A 23006-nucleotide genomic window follows, 5' to 3' on the forward strand; every position below is an offset into this window, starting at 1 on the left:
TCACAGCTATTCTAAGCTAAGGCAGGAGATTCACAAGTTCAAGGCCTGCCTAGGGGAAAGCGAGAGAGATCCTGTCTCATAATAAAAAGTAAAAAAGTAATAATTTTTAAAGAGCTAAAAAAAAAAAATAGCTCAGGGGTACAGTGCTTACCCAGCATTCCCTAGGACCTAGGATCAGTGTTCAAAAAAAAAAGTATAGTAAGACTTTCTTTTTTTGAGACAAGGTTTCTCTGCGTAGCCTTGGCTGTACTGGACTCACTCTGTAGACCAGGTTGGGCTGGAACTCACAGAGATGTACCTGCCTCTGCCTGGCATTAAAGGAGTGTGCCACCACAGCAGGCTTAGGAAAACTTTCAAACAAGCTGAATATGTTAATGAATACCTTAAGCCCAGGATTCCTGGGCACAGGTAGAACAGCCTGGTCTACATAGAGAAACCCAGACAAAACAAACCCGAATGTCAGGTAAAAAGCTAAGAAACTGAACACCTGAGGAGAAGCTTGACGCAGAGCAGGGCAATGCCTCACCCCAGCAGTTAAAGGGGTGACCTCGCCTTTTAATCCCAGCACTCGGGAGGCAGAGGCAAGCGGGCCAACCAAGTCTACAGACAGAGTTCTAGGATAGCCAGGGCTACACAGAGAAACCCTGTCTCACAAGCAACAAAAAGCAAGCCTAAGAGTAAGGTATCCAGATAGCCCAGTAGGTAAGGCACTTGCTCTCTCAGTCTGCTGACTTCGGTTTTTGGGGTTTTGGGTTGTTTTGTTGTTTTGTTTTTAAGATAATATAACAGAGTCCTAGCTGTCCTGGGCTACTGACGGGCTCCAGTCTGATGATTTTAATTCAATCCCAAGGACCCATATGGTTGAAGGAGAGAACCAATTCCCACAACCTGTCCTCTGATCTCTGTACGTGTCATGGTACATGTGCACACATACCACATACAAAGGAATATATAAATGTATTTTTAAAAGTAATGAAGTTCAAGGCCAGCGAGTTCTAGGAGAGCCAGAGCTGTTACACAGAGAAACCCTGTCTCAAAAAAAACCCAAAAAAACGAAAGTAATGAATTGCTCCAAGATCATGAGAGGAGGTGAGCCGGACCTGCCCCTAGCAGCTGCTGCACTCGTGAGTGGGCCTTGCACCTTACGCGGGCAGCACAATGGAGCTGGGCCTTGCACCTTACCCGGGCAGCACGATGGAGCTGGCTCTGGAGGCATGGGTGCAGCTGAGCCAGCTGGAGCGCATGAGAGTGGGAGAGCTGACCTTGGCTCCTGCTGATGGTGGCACTGGGTGGCCTAGCTGGAGCAGTGCTGGAGAGCTTGCCCTGGTAGTGTGGATACAGGACAGCCAGCAGGCCGACCGGCTCAGCCACCACCCAGGCCCAGATCCAGGGCTTTGAGTTGGCCCACCCCAACATCTACCCCGTCTATGAACTGCTGGAGATGTGAAAGGGCCAGTCCTGCAGATCCAAAGCTGCAGCATCTCCATGACACAGGGCACAACAGGATATCTGAGAGGATCCACGTGATGATCCAATACTGATGGTGTCACAGAAGCCATAGTCGTCAAACCAGACCAATGACTCATTGCAATGAGCATTTGCAAGCCATATGGACACAGTGAGACACATTACGGCTTCCATGAGATGTTTTCCATGCTTTGTTTTGTTTTGTGTGTTCTTTATTTTCTTTGGGCGGAGGCTGCAAGGGTGGAGGGTGATTATGAGGAGACAGGGAGATGAGTGGGGCTGGGGTTATGATGGGAAACTCACAAAGAATCAATAACACTTGTTTTTGGTTTTGGTTTTGGTTTTTCGAGACGGTTTCTCTGTGTAGCCTTGGCTGTCCTGGAACTCTCTGTGTACAACAGGCTGGCCCCAAACTCACAGTGATCTATCTGGCTCCTGAGTCTTCATTGGTAAAATTGAATGTTGGGGATTTTGCTTAAAAACAACAGATCAAGAAGATGGCACGCAGGAGGCAGAAGCAGGCAGATTGCTGTGAGTTCAAGGTCAGCCTGGTCTACAGAGCAAGCCCAGGACAGGGGGGAAAAAAAAGATGATGGAAAACTTCACAAACACTATTATGACCAAGAAAAGCCTAAAAGAATAGGTTACAAACTCGTCCATATGAAATTATGGGAATGACTAATATTACTCCGTGATTGAAGTGAGTGGCAGAGCCTCACCAGGAAGAAGCAGAGCACTGAGGGACTTAGACTCTTCCGGTTTGTTTGTTTTGTTTTGTGTTTGTTTGTTTGTTTGTTTTGAGACAGGGCTTCCCTATGTAACCGCTCTAGCTGTCCTGGAACTCACTCTGTAGACCAAGCTGGCCTCAAACTCAGAGCTCTGCCTGCCTCTGCCTTCCAAGTGCTGGGATTAAAGGCGTGTGTCACCACCACCCGGCTCTTAAACTGTTCTGATCTTGAGCCTGGTGGTGGTAACAGAGGTACATCACAGTTTCTCAAAACTGACTAAAATAACTACACTCATTAGAATTCTGCAGTAGCCGGGCATAGTGGCGCCAGCCTTTAATCCCAGCACCTGGGAGGCAGAGGCAGGCAGGTTTCTGTGAGTTCGAGGCCAGCCTGCTCTACAAAGTGAGTCCACGACAGCCAAGGCTACACAAAGAAACCTTGTCTTGAAAAACCAAAAAATAAAAAACAAAACAAAATTAAACAAAAAGAAAATTACCTTACACAGAGACGACAGTCACTACCTTAACCAAGCAACCAACAACAAAAGACTGTGCCATGTGACTCTAGACACAAGTCTCTGAGAACACAATGTTGCTTGGATGACACACAGAAATATTTAACTTCGTCAAACATGTGAAAACAAACCTGAAGGGGGCTACAGAAATGGCCCAGTGGTTAAGAGCACTGGCTGCTCTTCCTGAGAACCCAGGTTCACTTCCTGACACCCACACGACAGCTCCTGCCTGTGTGTAAGTGTAGTTGCACACTGTGTGTAACTCCAGTTCCAGGGGAGTTCAACACCCTCTCACAGACACACATGCAGGCAAAGCACCAATGCACGTAAGATAAAAATAAATAATTGAAAAAGAAAAAGAAGCCAGGGCGTGGTGGCGCACGCCTTTAAACCCAGCACTCCAGAGGCAGAGGCAGGTAGATCACTGTGAGTTGGAGGCCAACCTGGTCTACAAAGCCAGGGCAGCCAAAGCTACACAGAGAAATCCTGTCTTGAAAAACCAAAAGGAAAGAAAGAAAGAAAAAAAGAAAAGAAATCTGAAAATAAAGATAGAAAACAACAGCCTTGGGAGCCCGTGACACAGCCTCCAAGTCTGACAAACAAGAGTTCGATCCCTGAGTCCTGCTGTTTGACCTCTTGCAGTACTAGGGATCAGAACCCAGAGCCTGCACAATCTGGGTAAATGCTATGGCACTTACCTCTGTCTTTTTTTTATTTGTTTTTAACAGTTTCCCTAGAGAGCTCAGAGTTAAGTTGTTTAAATGTTGTGGGGTTTTATTACATGTACTTTATTTATATGTGCATGGGGCAGATAGATGTCACAGAACAACTTGAAGGAATTGGTTCCCTCCTTCCATCATGTGGATTCCAGAACTGAACTCAGATCTTCAAGCTAGGTGGCAGCGTCAGGCTGGCTTAGAACTCAATTCGCCTGCCTCAAGATATGAAGAAAAAAAAAAAAGTATATTTTTGTTTTTTGTTTTGTTTTGTTTTTCAAGACAGGGTTTCTCTGTGTAGCCTTGACTATCCTGGACTCGTTTTGTAGTCCAGGCTGGTCTTGAACTTACAGAGATCCACCTGCTTCTGCCTCCCAAATGCTGGGATTAAAGGCATCCGCCACCACCACCCACAAAAACGGAATTCTAACAACTGTCTTTTTTTTTTTGGTTTTTCGAGACAGAGTTTCTCTGTGTAGCCTTGGCTGTCCTGGACTCACTTTGTAGACCAGGCTGGTCTCGAACTCACAGTGATCCACCTACCTCTGCCTCCCGAGTGCTGGGATTAAAGGCATGCGCCACCACGCCGGCCCTTTTTTTTTTTTTTTAAAGACAGGATTCTTCTAGTATAAACACTGGCACTTGTCATGGGCATTTGTGGAATCTTTTCAAATTTTAAGAAAAATTACATCAAAATAAAGAAAAGAATAACTTTCCTAGAGTAGTGGTCAACATACAAAAAACCATACAGTGAATGCTGTGACAAGAGTACAAGTCTAGAATTTATTAAATGGAGTAATAAGGTACAACATTTTGTGTCAGGTAATCTAAGCAGTTTTACATTTACATAAATTAGCCTACTCAGTCTTCAGAGCAACTCTATTAGTAGTCTTTTTCTACTTTATAGATTCAGAAATAGACTTAAAAAGTTAAGTAACCTGGCAGATCTCATAGATGAACACAAACCAGGAGCATCAGACATGCACACAGACAAAACACCCATACACATAAAATAAATAAAGAACAAATGAAGAACACACTGACCTCCGGCCTACACACACACACACACACACACACACACACACACACACACGTATACACTCAAAATAAAAATTCTGGGCATAATGGCAAATGCTTTTAATCTCAGCACTTGGGAGGCAGAGCCAGGTGAAGCTCAAGTCCAACCTGGTCTGTATAGTGAGTTCCACGACAGCTAAGGACTGCACAGTAAGACTGTAATAATAACAGTAATTAGCTCATTAATTAATTAAAACCACCTTTTAAACTTGAGGCTAGGAATGTAGCTGTTGGTAGAATGCCTGCCTAGCACACACAAGGTCCTATTTTCAGCGTCTATCACTGTTGGCCACATTTGGTGGCACGTACCGCTTGTGAGGTAGAGGCAGGAGGATCAGAAGTTCAAGGTCATCCTTGGCTATGTGAAGCTACTGTCTCAGCCGGGTGTAGTGGCCCATGCCTTTTTAATCCCAGCACTCAGGAGGCAGAGGCAGGTGGATTGCTGTGAGTTCGAGGCCAGCCTGGTCTACAAAGTGAGTCTAGGACAGCCAAGGCTACACAGAGAAACCAGAAAAAAAAAAAAAAAGACTGCTGTCTCAAAATAAGTAAATAAACAAGTAATGCTTAAGCACACTTGAGCCTAGAACTGTGGTGCACGCCTGTGACCTCACCATTCAGGAGGCTCCCCAGTGAGATGTAATATATCCATATTTTTTTTTAATGTATATTTGCAGCTTATTGTTAGATAGTGACAGAATATGACGGGGAGAGTTCAACTTTTTCCTCAGGCTGCCACACACTCTGATGCAATGCCATCTGTACTGGCTTTGGAAAGGAGGGCAAAGGAGAGGCAGAGCGGAAACTGAACCAGTGTTGGCCAACCCCTTAAAAGACTTTAGACCCAGGGCTGGAGAGATGACTCAGTGGTTAAGAGCACTGTCTGCTCTTCCAAAGGACCCGGGTTCAATTCCCAGCACCCACATGGCAGCTCACAACTGTCTGTAACTCCAAGATCTGACACCCCCTACACCAATGCACATAACTTAAAATTAAATAAAATATTTTTAAAAAAAAAGACCTTAGACCCTTTCCATATGTACAGAGGGTGATCCCCAGAAACAAAGGAACCCTCAGGCACTTGGCCGAGGCTTCCAAGTGGAAAGACTTTTAGTACCCTTCATAAAACTGGAACAGGTCCTGGAGGAATCAGAAACTGTGGACACAGTTCAATCCCATTCCTAAACAGTTCAGAAAATTCTGACACTGAGGCACGGGGGCAGTTTAGCAAACTAGGTGGGCTAACACAAGAAAAGAGGAGCCCTCTTTCAGACACTCCAGAGTCCAAAACCCTGGGCGCAGTGAGAAGACATCATTTCTGATGTCTTACAGCGTGCGTGCGCCGAACACACACACACACACACACACACACACCATCCTGAATTGCGGGTACACACACACACACACACACACACACCCCATCCTGAATTACTCACAGCACTGACAGAGGCTGATCTAAGTGCCCCACTCCTTTAAGTGTGATCCCTCTAATTGACTTATCACCAGCAGAAAGACAGTAAGAGTACTAAGTGGTAGTCCTCTGCCTCGGAAGGAAATGAAATACTGTAAGAGGCTGAAAACTCTTAAAGGTGCTTCAAAGGGGTGAAGGGTGAATGATGAGATTCCCAGGTTAAAAAGATTTTTTTTCTTCCTAGGTCTATCCTAATTAAAGGTAAACATTAAATAGCCAACTAGCCAGGTGATGGTGGCAGGGCACGACTTCAGTCCCAGCACTCGGGAGGTGAAGCAGGCAGATCTCTGAGTTCGAGGTCAGGCTGGCCTACAGAGTGAGTTCCAGGACAGTCAAGGCTATAGAGAGAAACGCTGTATCAAAAAAAGAAAAAAGAGAAAGAAAGAAAAAAAAAGATAACCAACTAGTGGACTCACACACAGTGTCAACAGGCAACGGTGCAGGAGATTTAGGGCATGTTACAAAACCTTGCTACCCTCTTCTGCTCTTCACAAAGGAGAGACTGAGTTGGATCATCAACACTACTCTGGAGCTAGAGACGGCTGAGCAGGCAAAGGCGTTTGCTGCCAAGACTGAGGGTCTTAGCTCCATCTCCGAGACTCACACGGTGGAAGGCGGACCGACTCCCACAAACCTGTCCTGACTTCCACCAGCAACATCCAAAAGTGAGCACAACTTGTCCTCTGCACGACAGCACACGGGCGCTAAAAGGGCTGCCTCTCAGCATCTCTCCTCATCCTACCCCACCTTTGGATTATAAACCCCTTCAGACGCCTTAGCATCAGTATTTCCCGACAGCAGAAGCCCACAAGCATCAACACCGGCCCATAAGTGAGGCGGTTTCTAGTGAAATCTGCAGGTGAAGAGAACTCGGAGGTGAGTCCCTGGGTAAGGAAACCAAACCCACAGCAGCTCGGGCTGGATTCTCAGCCAAAAGCCCAGTGGCGTCTGCTAGTCACAGTGCGTCCCCTTCCTCCTAACGCAACGCAGAGGGATGGAGCCCTACAAGCGACTCTGCAACTCGGCAAGGGAAGTCCCCAGGTGAATGAAGACCGGGGTGCTAGAACTTGGGTGGAGGGTTTTGGGTTGAGGATGGGGGGGGGGGGGAGCGGGAGTCCTCAGCCCCCACCCCCCCCCAACAGGAGACAGCCGGGTACCAACGAGCATTCCCCACCTCTCCTCCAGCATGGGCCCACACATCTGTGGGCTGAGAAGCTAAGCGGGGCCCGCCACCCTCCCCGACGAAGTCCAGCGGGCTCAGAGGGGCCGCCGGGCGAGGACGCGGGGGGTCCTGAAGCCGCTGCCGAGACCCCCAACTCCGGAATGTGGTGAGCGAGGGGTCACGGGGGGGGGAGGAGCCGGGCGGGGAGGACCCGGAGAGGGGCGGGGCCCAGAGGAGAAATGAAGTCGAGGGTCCTCAGCTTCAAAGGACAGGGTCGTCGTCGCCCTGCTGCCAGCCTGCGCGCCCAACCCCGCTCCAGGCCCGACCCCTGCCAAGTCGCGGCGGGGCAGTCCCACTCCCCTCACCTGGTTCGGCTGCTCTGCCTGCTCCGAGGACGCCATCTTTCTGAGGCCTGAGTAGTCGACCGCCGCTGGCCCAAGTTTCTCCCAAGAGCACTCGCTCTCACTCTCCAGACAAGACCAAAGTAGAAGGACCTGAGCCTGTCGATGGGGGCGGGCTCCGGGCAGAAAGGGTTGAACCTGGTGTCCCCGTTACCTTGCAGTCTACAGGAAAGTCCATAGTCCAGTGGGTTTTTTTGTTTGGTTGGTTGGTTGGTTTTTGGGTTTTTTTGTTGTTGTTGTTGTTTTGTTTTTTCGAGACAGGGTTTCTCTGTGTAACCTTGACTGTCCTGGACTCGCTTTTGTAGACCTCGAACTCACAGTGATCCGCCTGCCTCTGCCTCCCAAGTGCTGGGATTAAAGGCTTGCGCCGCCGCCGTTGCCACCACCTGGCCCCAATTTTTTTTTTTTAAATAGAGTATCTTTTTTGTTGTTGTTTTACATTGTTAATATAGAAACGCTATGGTTTAGTCACGTCGACTCCTAACTTCCTCCTCCCGGGCTTCCCATATACCCCACCAGAGTATATGGGAATAAATTTATTTTATTTACATGTTTATTTAGAGGCTTGTTGTTTTCGTTTCCTAGGCAAGGCCTCATGTAATTCAAAGTAGCCTCAAACTTTGTGTGTACTACAAGATGAACTGGCTCCTCCCGACCCTCCTGCCTCCACCTGTGGGTGCTGAGATTACAGGTCTGCATCACATACCCGTATTTATTCTTGAATTAAATCTCTCCCTATTCTCATAGCGCCATGGGCACATTTAGGAACTACTTATTTAGTAAATACATGAAAATGTAAATTAAATTTTAGCCATTCAGTACAGTATTATTCATTGAATAACTGGAGGAATTTTTGTTTTGTTTTGTTTTTGTTTTTTTGAGACAGGGTTTCTCTGTGTAGCCTTGTCTGTCCTGGACTAACTTTGTAGACCAGGCTGGCCTGCCTCCTGAGTGCTGGGATTAAAGGTGTGCGCCACCGCCACCACCGCCTGGCCTGCCTAGAGGAATGTTAATTCAGAACGTGGCTGCTCTGGCAAGAGATCACATCCAAAGACCTAGGTCTGTGTGATCCAGGTGAAATACAGACGTGTCTTTAATTCCAGGAGATGAAGGCAAGCAGATCTCTGAGCTCAAGGCCATTCTGGTATAGAGCAAGTTTCAGGTAAAGAAAAGCTTAGGTCCAGGCATGGTGGTACATGCCTTAATCTCAGCACTCAGGAGACAGAGGCCTGCAGATCATTGAGTTCTAGTCAGTTGAGCAGTTCGGTTGAGTCAGTGAGTTGAGAGGCAGTGCAGTGAAGTTGAGTTTGTGGCAGTTCAGCTCCCGGAATTCAGAAGCAGTATTTAACCAGGAGAGTTTTACAGAGAGAGGTTAAAGAGAGAACAAGCTAGCCAAAGGTGAAGGCAAAACAAAACAGAGGATGAGAAAAGGCCAGAAGACTGCTGGAGTTGGTTTGAGGCTAAGCAGAGCTATTCAGTGAGAAGCTGAGGGAAGCCAGATGGAATCAGTCAGCTCGGAGAGAAGTTTGAGCCAGAACAGCTGAGTTGAGCCAGCCAGCCAGAACTCAGAAAGAGCTAGAAAGGGTGAGCTTACTCAGCAGGAAGTCTCAGAGCCTGAAAACATTCTAAGGCTAGGTTAGATTGTACAGAGGCCAGAAGCTTCCAGGACTAAGCCTAGGTTAGCAGATGGAGGCAGTGAGCCTCAGAGACAATTAAATCGGGTATGTACAAGTTCCTTTAACAGACTACTTACAGTTTCTGAGAACTGCTCAAAACAGCCAGCACTCAGCAAGTCTCTCTTGAGAAACCCACCTACACACTAGTGTGCAGTGCTTTCTCAGGCAGCCTCTCCTAATGCCCATGTTTAATCTAGATTAGAACTGATTCTTTTTTTTTTTTTCCCAAGACAGAGTTTCTCTTGTAGTCCTGGCTGTCTTGGACTCACTTTGTAGACCAGGCTGGCCTCGAACTCACAATGATCCGCCTGCCTCTGCCTCCCGAGTCCTGGGATTAAAGCCAGCAAGACCCCAGTATCCTTTTTTTTTTTTTTTTTAAGATTTATTTATTGTCAGGCAGTGGTGGCACACGCCTTTAATCCCAGCACTCTGGAGGCAGAGGCAGGCGGATCACTGTGATTTCAAGGCCAGCCTGGTCTACAAAGCAAGTCCAGGACAGCCAAGGCTATCATAGAGAAACTCTGTCTCGAAAAACAGAAAACAAACAAAAGATTTATTTATTTATACAGTGTTTCGCCTGCATGTACACCTGGTCGCCAGAAGAGGGCACCAGATCTCAGTATCGATGGCTGCGAGCCTCTATGTGGGTGCTAGGACTCGAACTCAGTCCTCTTAACCTCTGAGCCACCTCTCCAGCCCGACCCCAGGCAATATCAGGTGCTCTTGCTTGCACAGCTATGCTCCGAAACATTTCCTCCCAGCCCCATTATCTTTTCTTTTCTTTATCTTTGTTTGTTAAAAGATATAGTCCAGGCTGGCATCAAAATTGCCTCATAGTTGAGGATGATGACCTTGAACCTCCTAAGTCCTGGGACTGCAGGCCTGTACCACTATCAGGCAGTTCACAAAGTTCACTGTTCCGTATTACAGATGAGAGAGCAATGCTGGTAAAGTCAAAGGTCACAGGTTTGACTCATGGCATAGATAGATTTCAGTACCTGTTTCAACAGATGGTGCTCAGAGAGGAGATTATCATCTCCCTACAGGCAAACTTTTTTTTTTTTTTTTTTTTTTTTTTTTTGAGACAGGGTTTCTCTGTGTAGCCTTGGCTGTCCTGGACTATCTTTGTAGTCCAGGCTGGCCTCAAGCTCACAGTGATCTGCCTACCTCTGCCTCCTGAGTGCTGAGATTGCAGGCTTGTGCCACCTACAGGCAAATTTAATGGTGTTTTTTTACTACTTGGGCTTTTTTGATTTTTGATCCTCAACTGTCAAGAGATACAAACCAGATTTTGGAGGCTTTGATTTTGTTGTTGTTGTTTTGTTTTTTGTTTTTGTTTTTGTTTTTGTTTTTGAGAGAGGGTTTCTCTGTGTAGCTTTGGCTGTCCTGGACTATCTTTGTAGACCAGGCTGGCCTTGAACTCACAACGATGCTGCCTCTGTCTCCCTGAGTGCTGGGATTACAGGCCTGCACCACAATGCCAGGCTGGCTTTGAATTTTTTAAACCCACTTTATTTGGGGTTCCTTAATTTCTCTACCTCCCTTCCCTAGGTAGGAGAGAAAAGGTTAGCGGGGAGAAGGGGCGTAGTTCATTTTAGCTACTTCCTGCTGTTAGGGTCATCGGGTTCTTTGGGGCAATGCCAATCTCTATCGTCAGGATATTCAGCCAGCAACGGCAACGTCAGCAACAGCCTTCTCTTCCTCCTCCAACTGCCCTTCTTGTAGTCCCCCCTTCCTTGCCCCCCCTCTCCCTGCCTCCAGGCTTTCATGGCAATAACTGGTGTTATTCTAAGACCCTCACACAAAGCAGTTTTTACAAGACAGGGTCTCTCTGTGTAGCCCTGGCTGTTCTGGACTCGCTTTGTAGACTAGGCTGGCCTTGAACTCACAGCGATCTGGTTGCCTCCAGCTCCCAGTGCTGGGATTAAAGGTGTGCACCACCAATCACCTCTCTGTAACCACATAGAAAGACTGCTAATAGCAATTACCAGAGGAGGACATTGTTGTAGACTAAGTTGTTGCATTAGACACCAACAAATTGGGCTAAAAAAAATCAAAATACAGTGCCAGGTGGTGGTGGCGCATGCCTTTAATCCCAGCACTTGGAAGGCAGAGGCAGGTGGATCCCTGTGAGTTCAAGACCAGTCTGGTCCACAAAGTGAGTCAAAGACAGCCAAGGCTACACAGAAAAACCCTGTCTTGAAAAAAAAAAAACAAAAACAAAACAAAACAAAATACAAACTAGGAGGGCTCAGTGGATAAGAATACTAACTGCTGTTCCAGGGGACCCGAGTTCAATTCCCAGCACCCACATGGCAGCCAACAACTGCCCCTCACACAAACATGCATGCAGGCAAAACACAATGCACGGAAAATAAAAATACATAGAAATTTTTAGAAAAATACAAACTAGGGGTCACTAAATGCTAAAACATTTACCCAGCCTGAACAAGACCTGAAGTTTGAGTCCTAGTACTGGGTGTGGGTGTGGGGATTCTTGCTAGGATTTCACATCACCAAATTTAAAATAAACTTTTTTATCTGAACTTCCCAGAAATGAAGATTAGAGAGATAGATTTCTCACACAGGCTCATTCTGAAGTTCCCTCTGCCTTAATTCTTACATAAAAAGGTGATCTGGAGTGACTTGGTGTTGACTAACTGGTTATTTTTCTATTGTTATATCTCCTTGTCTTTGATTTACAGGGAAAGTAACTTTGAAGTGAAAAATACTTCTTTTTTTTTTTTTAATCCTTTTCTGGCTATAAAAAAAAAAATCAACCTTTCTGTTCTGCTCGTTGGGAAAACTCAACTGTATTTTATAGAATTAAATGGTGCCTGATTACAGAATTGAAAATAAACAAAAATGCAAACTAAGAAAATCTGTCCTGATTCATTTCTTGATCTTAAAAAGAAAAGAAAAGTTGTCCTTTGGCAAGACAGAATGGTAAGATCGGGCACAAGTCAGGAAGTAAAGGGAAACTGTGAACCAATCACAGAGCTGCTTGAAATGTTCAGCCGCTGCTCAGCCACGCATTCCTCCCGGCTCTAAAGCGAGTCTGTTTGGTTGGTTGGGTTTTTTCCCTCCAGAAGAGCTAGTGTTTATCATGCCTAGAACAGAATTAGGGGACGTGGCTCAGTGGTGGAGCTCATGCTTAGCACCCAAGGGCCCAACATCATAAACATACAAAATGATGGTGGTGGTGGTAATGGGGTGGTGATGTTGAGAGAAGGGCTGAGAACAGGGGAGGCTGGCACACACCTGCAACCCCAGAGCAGCAGCAGCAGCAGCAGCAGGAGGAGGAGGAGGAGCTTGATCTTCATAGTCACAGTGAGATCCCAGTTCAAAAACTTAAAGTAACAGATCTAACGATTCAGGGGCCATAATGCTGGTTCGCAGGCAGATTGCTGTGAGTTCGAGGCCAGCCTGGTCTACAAAGTGATACCAGGACAGCCAAGGCTACACAGAGAAACTCAGTCTCGAAAAACAAAAAAAAAAAAACAAACAAAAAAAAAAGGTTCAGAGATGGCAGTGTTTTCAGATTATGTAACTCTGTGTCTCTTTGGGGCTTGAGGGCAAAGGTCGGATGTTGGATCTTCCGCTTTTGTGTTTGTTTTTGTTTTATACTGGGTGTCACGTGGCCTAGATTTGCCTTGAAGTCAGTACGTAGCCGAGGATATTGAACTGATTCTACTGCCCCCCCCCCCCCCATTCCTGAGCTGAATCCCAGCCACTGGCTTTGAAACGAGAAACCACACCTGCAAGTGCCCTGGAATGCATGCGATAAGCCACGACTAGAACTACATCTCCCGGCGTGCCTCGGTGTTCGCGTACCCTGTTGTGGAAAGGCAACTACATTTCCCGGCAGGTCCCCGGAGGAGGGGCGTCAAGAGACCGGGAAAGCGACTCTGGGCTGCTCCGCATCTCCCAGAGTTTGTCAGGTAGCACTTTGAGGATGGAGCTGTCGCGAGGAGCCAGCGCCCCGGACCCAGACGATGTCCGACCTCTCAAACCCTGTCTGCTACGCCGCAACCACAGCCGTGATCAGCACGGCGTGGCGGCCTCCAGCCTCGAGGAGCTGAGGAGCAAAGGTTGGCAGACGAGGGGACAGGGCGGGGTCGGGAAGGTGACCCCGGAGCCTAGGGACAACACCGGCCCACGTGGGTCCAGCGATTGGCAGACTCCTGGCGCGTTTTACTTGTCTCCAGTGAGAGGATCGGGAAGGGGAGCGGAAGCTCCGTGAAGATCCAGGCTCAGTGGCCTGATTTTGAACCATACGGAGGTCTAGTGTGTTCTCTCCCCGGTGGCTCAGGGACGGTACCCCTGGCGGCTGTCCACAGTCGGTACTTGGTGTGGGGACGGGTGTCCACAGTCAGTACCTGTTCCATTGGAAGGGAGCTGCCAGTCCCTTCCCCTTAGAGTACAGACAAGGCCCGTATACTGACCCAGGTTCCCAGCCTGAACCTTACACTTCCCCAACTTTGGGCCCTTAGTTTTCCCAGCAGTGTAGTGGGTGTATTTCCGGCCTTGCTTCAAAGGATTGTTGAGACTCTGTTCAAATTACTTACAAGCGTTATTAGCCCGTAGCAACAAATTATGTAGCCAAAGAAATTCTGCAGGGCTTCCGATGTAAGCTAGCTCCGGCCATGTAGTCATAGTGTGCGCCAGCGTGTGGAGCGCTTCCTGAGAGCCACAGAGACCCAGGAGCGGGGTTTGATTTGGTGACAAGGATTCTGCCACATCGAGGTTTGCACTTCAGCCCCGCACTAGGCTACTTCAACTTTAGTGCCACTTCGTGTTGCATTGCTTGGGTGTCCTTGGCACAGAGACCTGTGTCCTGCAGCTGAGCCTATAGGTGGCTGGCTGTTCTATTTTGGGTAATGACAGCATTGTGAAAAGCCTCCTGCCTGGCAATAGTAAAAAATGAATAGATAATTGAGACAAGCTTCTGCCACTGTTGTGTTTCCCTTTAGTCTAGAACACTGGGAAGGAAGGGAGCTACAAAGAAGAGAAAGAACTTTTCTTTTTTTCTTCTTCTGACATTTGATATGTAGAACTTAAGATAACCACTGAATAAGTGAACAAGTGAGAGTATTACTTGTCCACAAGTAATCAGAGCAGGCTCTCATTGGTGCTTATTTAAGTAGACGCAGTTGTGCCTCCTACGTTAGAGTCTGTATAGCTGTGGGAGCCACATTGGGTTTAACTCTCACTTTGGGGTGCTGGAGACATGGCTCAGCTGTTAACAGCACTGGCTACTCTTGCAGAGGATCTGGTTTCAGTTCTTAGCATCACATGGTGGCTCACAACCATCTGTAACTCCAGTGCCAGGGCAAGCAACGCCCTCTTCTGGCCTCCTTGGGGCACAAACCATGAATGTGTTCCACACACAGATATTCAGAATAAAACGTTCAGCCGGTCGTGGTAGCGCACGCCTTTAATCCCAGTACTCGGGAGGCAGAGGCAGGTGGATCTCTGAGTTGGAGCCCAGCCTGGTCTGCAAAGTCAGTTCCAGGACAGCCAGGGCTACACAGAGAAACCCTGTCTCAAAAAGCCGAATTCAAAGAAAGAGAGTGGGGGTAGGATTCATATATATAATATCTAAAAAGAATTTTTTTAATATATTTTTTCTTATTTTTTAAATGTATTTTATATGCATTGGTGTTTTGCCTGCTTGTATGTCTGTGTGAGGCTGTCAAGTTATAGACCATTGTGAGCTGCCATGTGGGTGCTGGGAGTTGAACCCGGGTCTTCTGGAAGAGCAATCAATGCTTAAAACCTCTAAGCCATCTCTCTAGCCCCCTAAAAGGATTTATTTTTAAAAATCTCAATTGTGCCACTTCCTGTGTGATTTTGAATAAGCTATTTGATCTCTCTGAGCTTAAGTTCATTGTTAGTGAGAATAAAAATAGTGTAGGATTAGTTGTTTTGTTTTGTTTTGTTTTTCCGAGACAGGGTTTCACTTGTAATCCTGGCTGTCCTGGACTCACTTTGTAGACCAGGCTGGCCTCAAACTCACAGAGATCCGCCTGCCTCTGCCTCCCGAGTGCTGGGATTAAAGGCGTGCGCCATTCTGCCCAGCAGAATTAGTTGTTTCATCTGAAAAGCAGCTAGAACTGTACTAAGCGTATGATGCTAGGTGCTAGGTGCTACGTTAGTGCTAAGGTTATGCTTGTGGTCATTATCTCTTATTGTCCCCAGGAACTCTAATTAGCTCTTGGGGCATGCGTACTAGAGAGAACTAAGGCGGATGTAATTTCCTTATGGATGTTTGTCACCTGCCAAATATGTTATTCTTCTCAGCCTGTGACATACTGGCCATTGATAAGTCCCTGACACCAATCACCCTGGTCCTGGCAGAGGATGGCACCATCGTGGACGATGACGACTACTTCCTTTGTCTCCCTACCAACACGAAGTTCGTGGCATTGGCTTGCAATGAGAAGTGGACTTACAACAATTCAGGTAAGAAGTTGAGGCTGCGTAACCAATAGCTGTCACAGCTGGCCTCACAGGCCAGTGGCTGCTATTCGGCTGTCTGTCTAAGTGTTTACCCAGCAGATGGTACCTGGACCTCTCTGTGTGCCAGGCGTGGTGCTGAGGCCGGGGAATGAGGATGAGTGAGACATCTCACCCAGGCCCACAGCCGCTGAACCCCAGCGTGTCAGTGAGATTGGGGCCGTGAATCTCGGCCCTGCCGTTTCTAGCCAGCTGACTGGGCAAATTATACAGCTTGCTGCATCGTTACTGAAGTAACGATCATAGTATCTGTCTGTCCCAACTGTGACAACCGAGAATGTCTCCAGACGTCGTCCAAGGCGCCGCATCAGCCAGTGATTGATCTTACCTGGCACGCAGAATACAGGGCAGTTTCACAGAGAATTAAGTTGAAGACAGAAGAGGAAAAGTTAAGGCCCGAGGTGAGGCTTTACATTCCTGTGAGTCCCCCAAGAAAAGGTGCCTCTCCTTCATTGACTTCGTCTGCGTGGCCAGTCGGAAGGACATGCACATTCCCCATAGTGCTGTGTGTCAGGGTCCCTGAGTCACTGACCTGACTGGCATTTCTCTCTGTTCCAGATGGGGGAACAGCTTGGGTTTCGCAAGAGTCCTTTAATACAGACGAAACAGACAGCGGGGCAGGGGTGAAGTGGAAGAATGTGGCCAGGCAGCTGAAAGAGGATCTGTCCAGCATCATCCTACTGTCAGAAGAGGACCTTCAAGTAAGTCTCATCCACAGCCTCTCAGCGCTCTCCAGTTCTGCGGTCTGAGAACCTTAGGGTCTATGCCCCTGTCTCCCCTGACATACCAACTCCACTGTTCCACTGTCTCCTGATATCTTTGGTTTTGGTTTTTTTTGTTTTGTTTTGTTTTTTTCTTGTTTGTTTGTTTTTCCAGACAGGGTTTCTCTGTGTAACAGCCCTGGCTCTTCCAGACTCACTTTGTAGTCCAAGCTGGCCTCGAACTCACAGAGATCCGCCCGCCTCTGCCACCCAAGTGCTGGGGATTTTGTTTTGCTTTTTGGAGATGGGGGTTAATTTATCTACCTATCTATTTATTTAGAGGCAGGGCCTCACTGTGTATCCCTGGCTGTCCTAGAACATGCTAACTGCCTTTGCACTCACAGAGATGCACCTGTCTCTGCCTTTCCCTTGATGAGATTAAGGCATGTGCCACCACAACCAGAATTTTTCTTTCTTTTTTTCTTAAAAGCAAAGATCAGTTTACCATTAGCCCTTTTTGCTTGTTTCCAACACTAAAGGTCCAACCCTTGTGGATGTTGGGCAGTCACTGTGCCCCTGAGCCCCACCCTAGCTTAGTGAAATTTGCATGTTTCTTAAGCTGTATAAGCAAGTTAACACGTTTAGAGGCGCTCCCAAGACTGTCAAGATTTTGGTCTTTTTCTTGTGAAGCAATTTAGTTGTTGTTGATTTGAGACCAGTCTTACATATTCCAGACTGAGCCTAAACTGCGCGTAGCCATAGAAGTGCTGGCACCACAGGTGTGCGCTACCACAAACAGTAATAACAACAATAGTATTTTTAATTCTTTATATTAACTCATTGTGAAAGTGATCAGTTGTCTCCTTTAGCATCTTTGCTGGATTTCTTTTTTTTTTTTTTTAATTTTTGGGGGATAAGCCGGGCGTAGTGGCGCATGCCTTTAATCCCAGCACTCGGGAGGCAGAGGCAGGCGGATTGCTGTGAGTTCGAGGCCAGCCTGGTCTACAAAGTGAGTCCAGGACGGCCAAGGCTACACAGAGAAACCCTGTCTCGAAAAACCAAAAAAACAAAAACCAAAAAATTTTGGGGGGATAAGATTTAATTATATGTGGGGTTTGTATGTTCCAGGGGTGGTACGTGCACATGAGTACAGGTGCTAGTAGAGGCCAGAAGTGGGGATCCCCTGGAGCTGGAGTTACAGGAAGCTGCGAGCTACCCAGCATGAGTGCTGGGAACTAAAGTCAGGGCCTCTACAAGAGCAGTACATACTCTTAACTGCGGAGCCATCTCTCCAGCCCGTGTAGTAGAATTTCTTTTCTTTTCGTTTTGTTTTGTTTTCCTGTGTAGCTTTGGCTGTCCTAGACTTGTTTTGTAGACCAGGCTGGCCTCGAAGTCACAGCGACCTGCCTGCCTCTCCCTCCCGAGTGTGTAGTGGAATTTTTAAGTGGAGGTTTAATTTTGTTTTTAACGTGACCCTAATACTTCATTTTCCCAGTTTGCACACTAGAATTTTGGAAATGTCAAAATGTTTTTCTCTTACAATGACTTGAGGAGAAGGTGAGGTGGGAATGTTGTGAGCTTCCACACTGTCTTGAGCTCTCTCAGAGCGTTCTTCTGACCTCCAGGCCCTCATCGACACCCCGTGTTCAGAGCTGGCTCAGGAACTTTGCCAAAGTTGCGCCACTGTCCAAGGGCTCCAGAACACACTCCAGCAGGTGCTCGACCAGCGAGAGGAAGCCCGCCAGTCCAAGCAGCTCCTGGAACTCTACCTGCAGGCCTTGCAAAAAGAGGGCAGCATCTTCTCCAAGCAGGAAGGTAGGCCTCCCACTGCGGCTGCTCTGGGAGCATCCTGCGGGTGGGGCCTTGTTGCAGAGCAGCCCGGTTCCCTGAGGAGGACAGTGGCCTGGGAGTGATGCTTCCCTTGTACCCACTGATGGCTGCTTGCTCGGCTGGGTGGTTGTGGTCCACAGCCTGCTGCTTACTCTCTTGTCTACTTTGCAGAAGCTAACGCTGCCCTCGGTGAAGAGTTGGATGCAGTTGACACAGGCATCGGCAGAGAGATGGCTTCAGACATGGCGCTTACAAGCCACATCCTCACTGCCCTGAAGGAGAAGCCTGCTCCAGAGCTGAGTTTATCTAGTCAGGATTTGGAGGTGGGCGAGAACGTGGGACCCTGAACTGCAGAGCAGGGCTTTCCCTGGAAGTGTAGTTTGGAGGTGCAGAGGCATGTATGTGATTTCTTTTACCTCTGCAGGCTGACTCACAGCTTCATAGCTGCAAATCTGCCTTTTAACAGCCAGAGCATTTGCAAACCTCTCGTGTAATCTAAATCCAAGTAGCTTTTTTGGGGGGAAGTGCAGTGTGTGTGTGTGTGTGTGTGTGTGTGTGTGTGTTTTGAGACAGAGTTTCTCTGTATAGCCTTGGCTATCCTGGAACTCTCTTTGTAGACCAGGCTGGCCTTGAACTCACAGAGATCCACCTGCCTCTGCCTCCCAAGTGCTGGGATTAAAGGCGTGCGCCACCACCAATGGACTCCCAGTGCCTTTTAAAAAAGAATGCACTTCCTCAGGACATGAAACATTAGTCTCTTGTCCAAATTGATCACGACCTGAAGCTAGCGCTTGGCCAGCATTCATAAGGCCCTGGGTGTGGTCCCCAGCATCATGGGAAGTAATGACGGCAGGCCTCTGGGGCCCACACTGTGCAGACCATCGGGATGGGTGTGGGTGTCCTTGTCCCTGTACCAAGTACCTCCCAATCCTAGGTAGAAGAGATGGAAATTATATTAATGAGCTTAATTCATTTCCTGTTGGCCTTGAGTGATTTTAAAAAGACATATGAGCACGTGCTATGAAAGGCACATCATAGCTGGGTGGTGGAGGCGCACATTTTTAATCCCAGCACTCGGAAGCCAGAGGCAGGTGAGTTCGAGGCCAGCCTGGTCTACAGAATGAATTCCAGGACAGGCATGGCTGCCTACACAGAAAAACCCTGTCTCGAAGGACAAAAGAAAGGAAAGAAAGAAAGGCACATCATAGTGTGTTCCAGGCCAGCCTCGGCTGCAGTTCAGGACCCTGTCTCTAAAAAAAAGAAGAAAAAGCAAAGTGTGAAAGCACAGGGGAGGGGCACGGAAGCAGTGGGGTCAGTGGGTTCTTATTTTTGCTGCAGTTGGTCTCCAAGGAGGACCCCAAAGCCCTGGCTGCTGCTCTGAGCTGGGACACACAGAAGGCAGAGACAGTGCAGCAGGCCTGTAGCACGGAGCTCGCCCTGCGCCTGCAGCAAATGCAGAGCTTGCGCTCACTCAGGAGTCTTTCAGCACAGAAGACTCCACTGCCTGGGGTACAGCAGAGTCCCAAACGGGCCAAACAAGACCCGGCATAGCACGACGGGAGGCAAGCTCTGCTGAGGAAAAGCCTTGGTTCTGTCACCAGTAAACACCTTCCCTTCATCAAATTCCTGCCTGCGGTCACTCTACCTCCTGCTAATGTACTTAGATTGCCGTTTTTGTTTTCTGTGTGTACGCGTGTTTCGCCTGTATGTATGTCTGTGTACCTCAAGTCCATGAAAGCTAGAAGAGGGTGTCGGGTCCCCTGGAACTGGGGTTATAGACAGCTGTGGGCACCATGCGGGTGCTGGGAATCGACTCTAAGTGCTCTGGAAGTGCACACAGTGCTCTTCTGGCACTGAGCCATCTCTGCAGCCCCACAGTGTGCTTGGCACGTAGTGGGCCTTAGGTTCCAAGTGAAAGTGCTTGTCAGGGGCAGTGAAAAATTGTCATACTTCAGACTCAATGTCCTTATTTTACAACTTGAACAGTAGAGTTTTAGATACAGGTAATGGTAGAGAAAAGACGCCTAACAGAGCAGCGGGCGCGGCCATGAACTCACCTCTCAAGGTAACAATGTGCTTGCTGTTTGTCTAAAGGCGCATGCTGAATTTGCGGACCCCAGAGACAGAGTCCGCTTCACCCTTTCTAAAGTCTGTCTCAGTGTTGTGAAGCTGTTACCACTGTGAAACTCCGAGTCACTTTCTAATATGTCTTGCCAGCGGTGGGTGGAAAGAGCCATCGAGTGATTGCCGTGCCCTGCGGCTCCTGGTCTCTGGGCCAGCAGAGCTTCTGCTTTTCCCTGCTGTTTCTGCTCAGACTCCTGCAGCCTACAGCGCTGGCCGCTTTCAGGGAAACGATGCTTCCTTGTGGGTCATTTGATTCTTATGCATGCTGGGAAGGAAACAGTGCTGTGGAAAGACAAGTGCCCAGTGTTTCATTTGTCTGTGAGCACACACACATGGGTGCGTGCATGTGTGCGTGTCTGTGTTTTGGGTGCTGGGGACTGAACTCGGGCCTCGTAGATGCTGAACATGTACTCCCTAACGAGCCACTCCCCAGCCTCACATTGGCCAGTTAAGCAAAGAAATGTAGCATTAAGCCTTGGGGGTACAGAAAACAGATAAAAAGAGTTGTTGCCTCGCCTACAGCGCAGTCAGGACTGTCAGCAGCTTTTACATCTTGTAATGCCTTACAGCATCGGTTCCAAAGTCAGCCCCAACCTTCCCCTCCCACATCTTGTGGTGCTTCTCAGTCCTCAAATAAAAGCCATCGATGATCACCCACCTACTGTTATTTGTCCAGAAACACCAAATCCTTCCGAGGGTAATAGTACACACATACAAAGGGAAGTGCTTTCCAATAAAACAGTGCGTATGCCCGGCTGAGATAGTTAACTTTTAAAGTAATCCCAGCACTTGGGAGGCAGAGGCAGGTGGGTCTCTGGGAATATGAGGCTAGCCTTGTCTACATAGTAAACTACAGGCCAGCCAAGGTTATAGCGAGAGACCTTGTTTCAAAAAAATAAGATAAAGCCGGGCGTGGTGGCGCACGCCTTTAATCCCAGCACTCGGGAGGCAGAGACAGGTGGATCACTGTAAGTTCGAGGCCAGCCTGGTCTACAAAGCAAGTCCAGGACAGCCAAGGCTACACAGAGAAACTCTGTCTCGAAAAACCAAAAAAAAAAAAAAAAAAGATAAAATTTTAATAGAATTAGGTTTCAAGCTAAAATAATGTTGAATAGGTGTTTGCTTTGGGGTTATATTTATTTAGTCTCTGTGCATCAAGCACACATACTTGCTCCACAGCGGTAATGTGGAGGTCAAAGGGCCGTTTGTGGGAGTTGATTTTCTTTCCTTCCACCACGTGGGCCCTGAAGACTGAACTCGGTTCTGCAGGCTTGGAGGTTAAGCACCTGTCCCCACCCAGCCGTCTTGCTGGACACCGAACAGATTTCCTCCCATAAGGATTCTCAGCATGGTCAAGTCTCGCAAGAAGCCAGGGACTATGTGACCATGTGCCTGTTACCTACCTCCTGGAGAGGCTGAGGCAGGAGCATCATTTGAGGCAGCCTGGGCAAAATCATCCCCAAAGAGAAAGTAGTACTATAGGACATGGACTAATTCTGTGACCTGTACACTTTTTAAATTTTTATATTTCATGTGCATCGGTGTGAGGGAGGCAGATCTCCTGGAACTGGAGTCACAGACAGTTGGGAGCTGCCATGTGGGTGCTGGGAAGTGAACCTGGATCCTCTGGAAGAGCAGCCAGTGCTCTTAACCGCTGAGCTATCTCTCCAGCCCTCTTGTACATTTTTAAAGATGTGTAAGCATGCTTGGTTGCATGTATGGCTGTGCACCACATGTGTGCGTAGTACCCACAGAGATCAGAAGAGGGTATTCGATTCCCTGGAGTTAAGGATGATTTTTCTGCTATCATGTGGGTACTGGGTGTTAAATCCTGGTGCTCTTAACTGCTGAGACATCTCTTCTGGCCCTTTCCCATCTTTTTGGTTTTTCAAGACAAGGTTTCTCTGTATAACGGCCCTGGATGTCCTAGACCTCGCTCTGTAGACCAGGCTGGCCTCGAACTCACAGAGATCCACCTGCCTCTGCCTCCCAAGTGCTGGGATTGAAGGCGTGCACCATCACCGCCACCCAGCCTCTCTCCCATCTTTTAAAAATGTTATGTTTATGGGATGGGGTGGGGTGTGAATGCAGGCGTTGTGGGTACCAGGGTGCACATGTGAGTTCCGGGATTGAGCTGAGTGCACCAGGCTTGCTCACTTAGCACCTTGGCTGGCTGGGCTATCTCATCAGGGCCAGAGCACTAGGTATTAAAGCCACAAGGTTGAGGAGGTTACGTGAAGTGCAGCGGGAGCAAGTGTATGCCCCAGCTGGGGAGAGTGAGCGGTCCCCTCAGCATCCCAGGGTCAGCGGGCTGTGCGGCGGGAGGAGTGCTGTCGGCGCTGTAAGGGAAGCTCTGCCCCACAGATGGGGTGAGAGCCGTTGTGAAGCTTGAACTCACCCCCACACTGCCATGGTGCCCAGAACTGGCAGGGTGAGCGAGGCCTGCCTGTCCTGGGGGGAAGAAGAACGCCGACGCCAGTGGGGACTAATGAACTCTCCATTAACCTTACTTCATTCTTTCCCCACCGGTCAAAATGTCGGTCCCCATTAGGCGCTTGGCTTTGACAGGAGCCCTGCTAATTACCACTTAGCAACCTTTAATTTCTGGGTAAAAGCAGGAGAA

At 48.1% G+C, this 23006-nt stretch overlaps 2 protein-coding genes and 1 long non-coding RNA gene across 4 annotated transcripts in view; 2 read left to right on the top strand and 1 right to left on the bottom strand.

Moving 5' to 3' along the window:
• PEX14 (peroxisomal biogenesis factor 14) overlaps positions 1 to 8036 on the bottom strand; it is a 131313-nt gene extending 123277 nt beyond the window's left edge. Inside the window, exon 1 of the mRNA XM_084786746.1 lies at positions 7498 to 8036. Within this exon, the coding sequence (XP_084642872.1) occupies positions 7498 to 7533 (36 nt within the window). The 5' untranslated portion in view covers positions 7534 to 8036. The remainder of the gene's footprint in view (positions 1 to 7497) is intronic.
• LOC311600262 lies at positions 5929 to 7529 on the top strand. Its single transcript, XR_014780178.1, has 3 exons — positions 5929 to 6635; positions 6769 to 7298; positions 7392 to 7529. It is a non-coding gene; the product is annotated as an uncharacterized lncRNA (long non-coding RNA).
• Positions 8037 to 13052: 5016 nt separating the features above from the next.
• Positions 13053 to 21040, top strand: DFFA (DNA fragmentation factor subunit alpha). Of its 2 annotated transcripts, none has more exons than XM_084787229.1 (6): positions 13053 to 13300; positions 15513 to 15674; positions 16287 to 16429; positions 18055 to 18244; positions 18431 to 18582; positions 19751 to 21040. In XM_084787229.1, exons 1-6 carry the CDS (start codon positions 13165 to 13167, stop codon positions 19808 to 19810), a joined length of 843 nt encoding a protein of 280 aa, XP_084643355.1. In that variant the 5' UTR covers positions 13053 to 13164; the 3' UTR covers positions 19811 to 21040. The 2 variants fall into 2 exon arrangements, with proteins under 2 accessions (XP_084643355.1, XP_084643354.1); XM_084787228.1 differs by having other exon boundaries at positions 13054 to 13300; positions 19598 to 21040.
• Positions 21041 to 23006: the final 1966 nt, after the last annotated feature.

This window comes from Acomys minous, assembly GCF_964271855.1.
Source record: "Acomys minous genome assembly, chromosome: 6".
NCBI lineage: Eukaryota > Metazoa > Chordata > Mammalia > Rodentia > Muridae > Acomys > Acomys minous.

Bases quoted from the DNA above. Each gene is read 5' to 3' on its own strand.
- DFFA (XM_084787228.1), top strand. From the start codon at position 13,165: ATGGAGCTGTCGCGAGGAGCCAGCGCCCCGGACCCAGACGATGTCCGA. The intron at 13,301-15,512 runs GTTGGCAGACGA...TATTCTTCTCAG, and splicing joins CGAGGAGCTGAGGAGCAAAG to CCTGTGACATACTGGCCATT. The intron at 18,245-18,430 runs GTAGGCCTCCCA...TCTACTTTGCAG, and splicing joins CATCTTCTCCAAGCAGGAAG to AAGCTAACGCTGCCCTCGGT.